The 12,068-nt window shown below is 37.7% G+C and overlaps 1 protein-coding gene across 2 annotated transcripts in view; it reads right to left on the bottom strand.

The window, feature by feature from the left end:
• stac (SH3 and cysteine rich domain) overlaps positions 1-12,068 on the bottom strand; it is an 84,105-nt gene that overhangs the window by 15,325 nt on the left and 56,712 nt on the right. For both annotated transcript variants that reach the window (XM_049463564.1, XM_049463565.1), the window contains 2 exons: positions 8,935-9,016; positions 3,723-3,790 (listed from right to left, as the gene is read on the bottom strand). In XM_049463564.1, coding sequence (XP_049319521.1) covers positions 3,723-3,790; positions 8,935-9,016 — 150 coding nt within the window. The remainder of the gene's footprint in view (positions 1-3,722; positions 3,791-8,934; positions 9,017-12,068) is intronic.

The raw sequence follows: 12,068 nt of genomic DNA, 5'->3' as shown, positions 1-12,068 counted from the left end.
ATCGATACAGGTGGGTTGAATGAAATCCCCTATTTTTCATACCATTATACTGCGTCAAAACATAAGTTCAGTATAAGGTATTACCAGGAGCATGGAGTAGCAATAAACTGTCCTATGTAGCTACAATTCCATCATATTCCAGGTTATATTTGTACTGAGTAATAATCAAATACAAAATTTCAGTTTGTTTACAGACTAACTAAGTGAACACGTACAGTAAACCCATCTAAAAAGCTAAACACTTACAGGACTAGACAGACCGATAATGATAGCTAAGAGACTAACCACTAATGGTCCAGGCCGATAACTTTAGCTAACAGGCTAACCGCTAACAGGACAATACAGACAGATAAATGTTAGCTTACAGACTAACAAATAATGACAGAGACCAATAACATTTGCTAAAAAGCAAAACACTATCAGGCCAATACAGGCTAATAAATGTTAGTCAAATAACAGCACAAGAACGACTGATAATGTTAGCTAACAGACTAACCACAAATGGCACAGACCCATATCATTAGCTAAAGAGCTAACCGCTAACTGTACAATATAGACCGATAAATGTTAGCTAACATACTAACCACTAACAGCACGGACCCATAACTTTAGCTAACAGGCTAACTGCTAAAAGGACAAGACAGACTAATAATTGTTAGCTAACAGACTATCCACCAACGACACAGACCCATAACTTTAGCTAACAGGCTAACTGCTAATAGGACAAGACAGACTGATAATTGTTAGTTAACAGACTAACCACCAACGACACAGACCCATAGCTTTAGCTAACAGGCTAACTGCTAACAGGACAAGACAGACCAATAATATTAGCTAACAGACTAACCACTAATAGCACAGAATGATAACATTAGCTAAAAGGCTAACCTCTTACAGGACATTACAGACTGATAATGCTAGCTAAAAGACTAACCACTAGTGGCACAGACCAATACTTTAGCTAACAGGTTAACCACTATCAGGACAATGCAGACCGATAAATGTAAGCTAACTGATTAACCACTAATGGCAGAGACTTATTATCATAACTTTAGAGACAGAGGCAGCCGGGTACATGTGGAATGTTTACCTATTAGATGTGCTGAAACAATGACTTCTTATTCACATACTAAAACAGATTAAACTGCATGAATAGTGTTCTGCAGCATTATTCCATTCTGAATTTGCTCCTCCAGTGTATAATATTTCACACTCATATAATATTTGGTTGTGTGGACTGACATGAGAACAGAAATATTGCTTTCCTTCCACAGGGTCAACTCAATAAAGATGAAGAAAAAAAGATTCAAATCCATAAAGGAGCTGACCACAGCTAGAGGTGGAGAAATCTGTAGGCTAGGACTTTAGCAGTTTAGTTATTTAAGGAGACATTTCCTATACTCTGCTTCTGGGAAATTTGGAAGCTCTGGCACATGGCCAAGAATAGCAGGCCATGCTGACACTGGAGCTGATTTCAGATCAGTTCTCAAACCTGAAGGAACACAGAAAAACATCTGACCTGGAATCAGATTTTGATAAGAGCGGTTGAACTGGTCCGAGATCAGAGATGAATCCAGATCCAGTCAGCAGAGTTTAGTCTTATTCAGTCTTATTCGGCAATGTCTTGTTTGTTTATCTGTTTATCGAGAATGGAAAAAGCAGTAAATATTAGTGCATTTGTGCTTCATCATGGAAAATTTTCCGTTTCCCATGGAAATAATGGCAGGAAGGTTTTCTGGCACACGCGGAGTTGTAAATATCCCGTGATTTTTACTGAACTAGCAGACGTAAGCTGTGTAAACTCGTAGCGGCACATGCCGTGGATGTGTGTGCTGCCCTAATCTTAGAATCAGAGGGAGAGGGGCTGTGTCTATAGTCAGGCATCCTCAGGGATCTGCTTTAATTTGTGACCTCGTAAAGCTGTGCTGATCTCAGGACACGGCTTATTTATGCCAGTGTGTTGGCAGCCTGGTCCTGTGCTGTGAGATAGAGCCGCCCCCCTACCAGCCCTCCCCAACCACTTACCCTTCCATCACATTCTCAACTCGCCCAATCTTTCTCTCTTTCTCCTTCTCGCTCCTTCTCTCTTTTTTTTTTTTAAATCCGATTTTCTCCCCAATGTTCGGTCACACTGCCAGTTCCCACACACTTTCTGTACACGCTTCTGTAGACAACATTAGCAATGAGCACAGGCTCAGAGCAAACATGCCTCTAAAAGTTCTTTACAAATGTACTTAAAATATAAATAAAAATGTTCAGGCTGTATTTTCTATTACAGTAATTGGACTGTTTTACACACTGAAGTGAAAGAAGTGTGTGGAACATGAAGTGAAACATGAAGCCATTTCTGGCTGACCTAGAATCATTTCTAAATCTGTTGCAACATCATTGGAGAACTGGCCTAGTGCCCACTCGTAAGACCCAAAAACACCAGCTCTATGGTGAAAATATCAAAACCTTTGAAGAGCAGAGATTCTACAAAGTTATAACAAAACAGAAATTTTCTCAAAAAACATCATATAAAAGTTAAAAATTTAATAAATTATTTCTAATTTTATCCCATTTTCTCCCCATTTTGGAAGGCCAATTACCTGACACACTCATTAAGACTCCTCCATCACTGATGATTCAGTTCAAATAAAATTTATTTATATAGTGTTTTACAACAAATGTTGTCACAAGGCAGCTTTACAGAGATAAGGGTCCAAGCCTCTTCTAAGTACAGTATTTTTCAGACTATAAGGCGCACTATCAATGAACGTCTATTTTCAAGTTTATTTTCCTACATAAGGTGCAGATAATTCACCAGGGCTTGCCGCTGGGTGATGATGGAGGGGTAGCTAACTAAGTTAAGTAAAGCTAAGCTAAGTAAACAAAACTGTAATTAGAAAAGACTTTCTTTTAAAGTCAATTGAGTGCTGGATGTTAATCTACACAAATTTATCTCCTGAAAACTATTTATTTGGGTGAGTAAAGTGCTTCTGTTTATTTACAGTAAGCTTAGATTTCTACATTTCTCCAGCACCAAGGCTGGAGCATTAGTGTAAGCGGATAACCACTAGCGGTTAGCGGCTAATGCTGCCTGACAGTGCTATACTGAGGAACACTGAGTGCTCCGGTAAGCCAGGGTGATATTAGCTAGCGGTTCATCCCACATAGCTTGTTTTAACAAGGTAAACTCGCAGACTACAGTCCGATATACTCGCTTGAATGACAAAAGAGCTAGCGCGGTTAGTAGTTAATGCTAATGCTGCTCCAGCACTGCTAGCCGGGGTTAGCAGCAGGCTACAGGCCGATAATACTTACCTCTGAACGGCTATAGAGCTAAAGCTTAGCGTGGTTAGCGGCTAATGCCAATGCTGCTCCAGCACTGCTTACCAGGGTTAGCAGCAGACTATAAGTCGATAATACTCACCTCTGAACAAAAAAACAGTGGACACAGTTACTCCAACATAAGACTTCAGAGCATATGCCTCATTTCTTTTGTACACTCAGTTTTTTTTGTAAGATGCAAATGTCTCTTTTCTTTTAAACCCCATTACGAGTTTCCCTATTAAGATTCATTTCTCTAAATCACCTTCTATAATTGAGTTGGAATCTGTGAAAGGATCTACTGCTTCTTAGATCTATTCCTGGAGCTGGTGTTATAACTCAGCAAGGTTTCACAGCCATCCAGATGTGCAGCTTGAATTAATAGATGGCAGAAATAGTCGCGTGCTTACCGGCGAGTTCTCTGGTTTCTTCTCTTCTACTTCGAAGTTCTCTGTTCCGTTTTCCAGGGATGCAAAGACTGTAAAAGAAGAGTATTAACAGATCAGAAAAAATGATACGATTTGGGTGGTGGGTAATTATTCTCAGCACCCGCCCCCCCTGTTCCTAACAAGTGCCGCTTAAAATGCGCCTTATAATCCACTGCTCATTTTGTATGAAAATAGACCAGAAAAAAGACGTGATTAAAAAAATAAGAAAAAATATGGTAATTTTAGGACTTTGAAGTGCTCCTATATGATCGCTGGAGCTGATATGATGGGCAGTGAGTGTCATAATACCTCCTTAGCAGTTTAATGAAATTAACCCTTGTGTGGTGTTCGGGTCTGTGGGACCCGTTTTCATTTTTCATCAAATGATACTAAAAAAATATTATTTCTAACTCAAACTCATTGGCATTGGCTCATTTTTTGTGAAAAACATATATCAAAACACATTTTCGATAAACACACACTGTACAACACCCCCCCCCCCCCCCCCCCCCCCCCTTACCATTTATATTACATACAGTATTTTTGGCCAAGGGCTAATAAACATTGCTTCATTTGTAAATTTGAAACTAAACAAATTTTCTACTCATATCTTGAGTTTAATTCATTTTCTTTTACATTATATTAAAAAACTAATAAAAAAAGAGTAGCACTTTTTGAAATAAATGTAACATAAGAAAGGTAAAGGGCAAATATTAACCATGTAAGCTGTTTATATTGCTTGCAATTTAGGTGAAGCAAGCATGTGTAAAGCATTTTAATGTAGAATTGCTTAATTTTGCTGAATTAAATACAAGTAACAAAGTAAACGAGTAACAAAAATACGAAAACAACACACAAGGGTTACATGTGGGGTGGATTCAATTGATTTTCCTCTTCACCTGGACATCAGAGATAAGAGCAGAACATTTGTTAACCAAGTTATAGGTCAAACTTTGCTTGTATTGAAGCCATATACTAATTCTTAGCAAGAAAAACAGCTGTCTGGACTGTCTGGACTGTGTGGTACAGGAAAGCACCAGGCTCTTGTGGTTCCAGTGATCATTCAGAGGCAGTCTGCACATCAATGTGTTAGTGTGAGATAAGCGGCAGTGTGACTCTTTGCGTCTGCAGTATGGTCTCTGATGTCCAGGAGTCAACCTGAGAATTTGGCTCACTTCCAGTAACAGAGTAAAGCCAGTTCCTCCGCACAGTGGTTCAATTTTAGTGAAAGTGTTCCAACTCCCTAAGACTAAAAGCTCATTTATTCTCCCTTTATGTACATAAATGAATACAACCATTGAACGGTGGCTTAGGGGTTAGCATGTTCGCCTCCCAGTGCTGGGGCTAGAAGGCTGTTCTATGTGGTATAAGCACTAATCCTACTGGCTAAAGACTCTGGTTATACTGACAGACTAGCTACACCATCAAGCATAAATCAAACTCATTATTTGCTGTGCTGGTCAAGAGCTTCTCAATCAGCCTGTTTTACTCCTCAGCCTCTCTGGATTTTACAGCGGGTTAAGAATGTGGGTTATAGTGCAGTGGTTTGTAGGCCTGTCTCGATAAGAATTTTTCTATGGACGATATATTGTCTCAAAAATTTTTGCGATACACAGTTTTTTTTTTTTTTTAACTTTAAGACTATTAAATTCTATTAAACACTTACATAATGATAACAGAATAACATACAAAAATAATTATACACTTTTTAAAGACATCAAACATTTAAATAATCATTTATTATTGTCACACATTAGCCTGTGTCTGTCCTGTGTTTTTTCCCTCTTTTGGTTTTCTGTGCTCCTGCCCTCTGTTTTCCTGTTTGTGTTCCCAGCCATGTGCTTTTTTGAGCACATGGCATTGTTTTGTTACTGTCCAGTCTCCACCCTACCCCCGCCCTAGCCCTGCCCTAGTCATTAGCGTTATCACGTTGTGTCTCATTTGTAACAACGCCCCCTCATTACCTCCACAGGTGTCCCTAGTGTGTGCCAGTGTATAAATACCCCATGTTCTCCTTTGTTCTCTGTCGTGCTTTTTGTTTGACCGTGTCTGTCCGGATCTTGTTAATCTGTTTTGTTTAGCCTTAGACCTGCTATGTTTTTTGTCTTAAATGTTCCATGTTTGCTTTATGTAGTTTGTTTTTTATTTGTTATTTTTGCTTGTTTGTTTCAGTCTTTTAGTTTATCGTCATAGTTCATAGTGTTTTGTTTTAGTTACCTTTTCTTTATATTATTTCATAGTGTTTTGTTCTTTGTTTAGTTTTGTTATATGGAAAATAAAACGGACTTGCGTTTGCATCCTGCCTCCTCCGTGTTACAATTATAAATAGTTTGGGAATTTTATACTTTTTTTCTTCACCTATTTTAGTCCACACTGTGTGTATGGAGTCACAGTTATTGAAGCATGACACTTATTGTCATTTTTTATTGGTTCTTTATCTAGCTAGGTTAGCTCTGTAGTTCTGGAGTACCGCTGACCTGATGGTTTTAGTGATTTTGTGCTGTAACACACCCAGCTCACTTCATCGAGGGCTTGTTAGTTTCTAAGTTAGATTGGGTGTTCTTTAATTGACATAAAAAAATGCTGAAGCTCTCCAGTAAATATTTACTCAGCACATTAAAAAGCATCAAAACTTCCCTGGGATAAAAAATATAATAAAGTAAAAAAGCTCTTGTCTTTTTGAAGGAAAACACACTACACTATTATTTATGTCTTAAAAGTATCCCAAAAATTGATGAATGGAAGAAAATAAAAATACAATTCAAAATGACCTGAAATAAACTATTTTTATATTGACTTACACTAAAAGTTTAGAAGGTTCTGTAAAGTTGCAGTTTTGGAGATACTTTTTTTCAATAATAACATTTTTTATGTAATTTTCTCTGATTATGACCTATAAATAATCCTTAACAGTGCTTGAACACCTGCCTTGTTTAGTCAGGAGGTTTAAGACAACTGAACCATAGCTGGGTTCATTTGCAGTGTGAAAAGACACTGTTATTATTTAGTGCTGTATAATAGCCAGGAGTTGTCCTAATGAATCCTGCCTATACTGTATTTACGCATGCATGTATGTGCAAATACAACAGACATTAAATATAGCTGTAAATATTTGCAGGCATACATCAGCCTGCCCACTGCCTCTACATACACACATACAGACACAGATGCATTAGTGCCTTTGGGTCAGTAGTTCTATTGTAGCTGAGCAGGTCATGTGCTTTAGACAGGCACTTTATTATTTAGTGCTGTATTACACACCGCCTGGAGTCAATATTTATACACTAATACGCAAATGCAACATACTCTGTGCTGACCTGAGATCTGCTTGTGTAATAGTACAACTAGTGCTGCAGTATTAATGTGTTAATGCAAACAATTAGTCAGAAAACATGTTAATTTTAAGGTAAATTGTTCAGTTTACTAGGTTTGGCCCTAACTTATTCCCATAATTCCCTCTTTTTTACTACAGCTGCCGAGTTCCGAAGGTAGATTATATTATATTTATGCTAAAATGTGAATTAAATCTCATAAATAACTCTTACTACCCTCTTCCTCGTTTGTATGTCTGTTAGGGCTGTCACGATTTCGATATTTCATCGAAATTGATTGAAATTATGTCATGGTCTTGAGCATCCACGATCCCTCCCACAAATGGCACAGCACGCTACGCAAATGGCGCAGCACACTGTAGCTCAAAGAGCAGCTCTTTCTCCAGAGAATGTGGACATTCTCATCTTCTTAAAGAAAAACTTGAAAATATAAAAATAACAGTTGTTTTGTCTAGCCTCAAATATGTTAATAGTTTTGGTACCTTAAGGAGCATCTTTCTCTTAGTTAAGTTAATAATATATCTTTATTAAAGAAAAAACTTGTCATTCTCAGGGACCGAGTCTTATTTTTCATTTTTAACTGTTATAGTAGGATAGAGTTCAGTTTGTTAAAGCTATAATTGTTCTACTATTTTTTACATGATTGTTCCTATATTTTTGTATTATTTATTTTGTTATGTGCACACTGCTGCTACCAAAAAAAAGTCACTAGATGGCATTACATATATATAATATATAATCTTAATTAAATTATTTAAATTTGACCATTAGTGCCTAATGTGGTGTATTTCAGATCACTTCTATCACTTTGCATCACTTATATCAAGCCCACCTTTTGAAATAAGATATTGTCAATTTGATGAATCAAACCAATGACTGACCATAGACTAATCTAAAACTGGCATAGGCCTCTCTGCTGTTAAAAAAAAAAATCGAGAATCGAATCGAATCGTGACCCTAAAATCGGAAATAAAATTGAATTGAGGATTTGGAGAATCGGGACACCCCTAATATCTGTCTGGTAAGACATTACAATAATTGTCACAAATAATAGTACTTACGACAGTAATAAACACTTAAATGGTTAAGTAATGTCTAAATGAATTATAAATTACTAGTGAATTTGGCAACCCTGGAATAATAATAATTTGTAGTAGTGAAGTTGTTTAACTGTTGTTTTCTCCCTAATTTACAAGATCAATTACCCAACCCATTCATTAGGACTCCAACTTTCACTGGCGATGCTGGCAGGAGGGTGAAGACTAGCACATGCCTCCTCCGACACATGTGAAGTCAGACTCCACCTCTTTTTCATCTGCCGATGATGTAGCATTATAGCATTTAAAGTGATGTGGGGAGAGAGTGCCATCTACCCACCCAGAAAGAGCAAGGCCAATTGTGCTCTCTCAGGGTTCTGGCAACTGATGGCAAGCTGCATGAACAGGATTCTAACCAGCGATCTCCTGATCACAGTGGCAGCGCTTAGCCCACCGGACCACTCCGAGCCCAAACTCTCCAGTAAATTTTCACTAAGCCTGCTAAAAAAGCATCAAAGCTAAAGTAAAAAAGGCTATTTTTTGTTTGTCAGGTACACACACTACACTCACTACACTATTATTTCTATCTGTTTCCCAAAAATACAAGAAAGAACCAGCATTTAAACTTTGTCTTTACGATTGTATATGATTAAATATATGATTAAATATGTGATTATATGTGATTAAATGAAGCAGCTGTTGTCACAAATGTAAATATGTTATTTATTCTATGTACACTATTGAAAGTTTAAGTCTTAAGAAGAACAATTGCGATAAAAACACAGAATATTGTTGTGAATAATGATGGACACCACTAGTACTAACCGTTGTCGCTGTGTTTCCTGGTGAGCTGGGCGTGGCTGCTGTAGGCCGCTGCCTCCTCTGGAACCTGTGCTAGGTCATTGCTCTGGACACAGAAAAAAAATATATAAAAATTAACTGACAATATATACACTCTATACAGTCTAGGAAATAACTGGACACCCCATATAAATGCATTTAAACATATATGGGGTGACAAAGACATTTGATCTTCATTTAAACAATATTGAGATGTGGCGGTAGTATAAAAATATATGAACATGTATTTCTACTAGATTGCTGGCTGCTTGGGCATTTCTGTCAGTATTTGATTGCAATCAGTCTCCAGAGCATGAAATACCGTAAATTTAATTAGATTTTTCCTACTCTCAAGAGGATTAAAATGCAGGCTTTGACTTGGCCATTTCAGATCTCTCTGTTTTGAGCCACTTCTTGTTGGATTTACTGCCGCTTTCTGTACACTGTTGGCTCAGCTGTTTTTCCAGTTCTGACCTGATCCTGATAGACTTTCAGATACAAGAGCTTTTCTTGTGAAAATATTTATTTTTACTTATTTAACATAATTATTTTCAATATTATCACTATTAATGTTGGTATTGTTACATCATGAGTAGGGGTGTCCCAATATTTTTTTTTGTCCCCGAGTCTAAGTCATTGGATTTTAAGTATCTGCCAATACCAAGTCCTAATCCAATACTTTTGCAATGCGTAAAAAAAATAAAATACACATCCAAATTGTCCCAATTTTTTTTTTTAATTCATTCAATTCATAAATTCAATTCATAAATTCAATTATTATTGAAAACGGCATCAAAATCGCCAATTCTTAGCACAAAATAAACAAGTACTAAATGGCTATATAAACGATTTCCATTCAAATATGCAAGTTTTCTTAAATAAACAAACTGCTACTAGTTTTTTTGGGGGGAGGGGACATTTTTGGCAAATACTAACATGCATCCATCTATCCAGCAACAGACTCATTATCTACCCATTCATTCATCCACCCACCCCCTCATTCATTCATCTATCCATCCACTCATCTATCGCATCTATCCATTCATCCATCCATCTTAACACCCATCCATGCATCCATCCAACCATCTATCAACCGACTCATCATCTACCCATCCATCCATCTGTCCATCCATCCATCCACCCACTCATCCAGTCACCCGTTCTCCATCAATCTGTCCATCTATCCATCTTAACATCTATCCATGCATCCATTCATCCATGCAACCGACTTATCATCTACCCATCCATCGGTCCATCCATCCACCTACTCATTTATTTATTCATCTATCCATTCATCCACTCATCTATTCATTCACCCATCCATCCATCTAAACATCCATCCATGCATCTATCCAACCATCCATCAACAGACTCATCTACCTATTCATTCATCCACCCACACATTCATTCATCTATCCATCCACTCATCTATCGCATCTAACAATTCATCCATCCATCTTAACACCCGTCTATGCATCCATCCAACCATCTATCAACCGACTCATCATCTAGCCATCCATCCACCCACTCATCCATTCACCCGTTCATCCATCAATCTGTCCATCTATCCATCTTAACATCTATCCATGCATCCATCTATCCATGCAGCAACCGACGTCCACCCACTCATTCATTCATCTATCCATTCATCCACTCATCTATTCATTCATCCATCCATGCATCTATCCAACCATCCATCAACAGACTCATCTACCCATCCATCCATCCGTCCATCCATCCACCCACTCATTTATTCATCTATCCATTCATCCACTCATCTATTCATTCATCCATCCATCTATCATCCATCCATCACTCTTTAAATATTCTATTATACATAGATATTTGTTTATCTATTAATTTATTTTGTAGGGATAAATATTTGTAATCACTTCCTAAAATATAAAGAATAGGCATCCCGGTATCGTGATTTAACAAAGGATTGTTTATATATTTGTTTATCTATTTTTAGATGTCTGTTTTTAACGACTCACACTAAGTTAAATACTGTTGAAATATTTACACTGAATAATACTGTAAATATTAGTGAATACAGAAACAGTTTTAATGAGCAAGCCTGGTTAACAAAAGGTCAAATAATGAGAGGTTAAAACAAACACAGCCACACAGCTCACACACACACACACACACACACACACACACGCACACACACACGCACACACACACGCACACACACACGCACACACACACACACAGCTCTCCTGACCCAGAACAGCTGCTAAATGATGGCATTGTGTTCTCAAATGAGGCGTATCAGCAGGTCTAAACTGGGTGAAGTGCTAATGGTTTGGATACGAGCGGCGTCTAAACAAACCAGTGGCAGTGCTGTTATGGACGCTCAGGGGCTCTTTACAGCACAACACATTAAAATCCCAGCCTCCCCGAGGCCGTGCAGCCGCAGCACTCTTCTAAAACACTGTTCTATCGCACTGTTCCACCACAACTATTCCACTGCACTTCTGTCACTTTTTGGGCCCTATTTGAGTATATCTATAAGCGTGCAGCTTGATTTAAGGTTTGTTGGTGTGCCTTTGCTGTCAAAACGACAGGAAAAGTATGCCATGTATGTACTCATTCTCTTAATTAATCATGAGTTTGTTTTAGTGCATAACATGAAATAAATCAATCAGTGCAAGGGTCAGGTGTGCTCTGACTTTGCCGAATTGCTACTTTAACAGTGTAGCTACCTGGACGTGTCCAACCCTTCTCAGCAGAGGAAACTGGCCTGCTTGTTCGAGCTCCTTAATTCGGGTTATTGTTAATGTAAAAAGTTTGCATAGCTGTGTATTCCGTTGCCAAGATACAGGGTTTGTATGGTCATGAAAAACCTGGAAAAGTGATGGAATTTGAAAATAGCAATTTTCAGGCCTGGATAAGTTTTAATACCCAGAACGTTTTGGAAAAATCAACAAATCTACAAACCTTTGTGTTTCAGTTAATTGATAGAGAAAATAACCCACAACAATGGAGCTGTCAGGATCTGCCACACATTTTATTATTAAAAATTGTGTGTCAATATTTTATCAGATTCATTTGATTATAGTTTTAGTTTATTGTTTAGTTTATTGTCCATGTCTGCACTAATTTCTATAAATATC

The sequence above is a fragment of the Astyanax mexicanus genome, chromosome 14 (assembly GCF_023375975.1).
Source record: "Astyanax mexicanus isolate ESR-SI-001 chromosome 14, AstMex3_surface, whole genome shotgun sequence".
Lineage (NCBI taxonomy): Eukaryota > Metazoa > Chordata > Actinopteri > Characiformes > Acestrorhamphidae > Astyanax > Astyanax mexicanus.
This window is presented reverse-complemented; position numbering and strand designations above follow the sequence as displayed.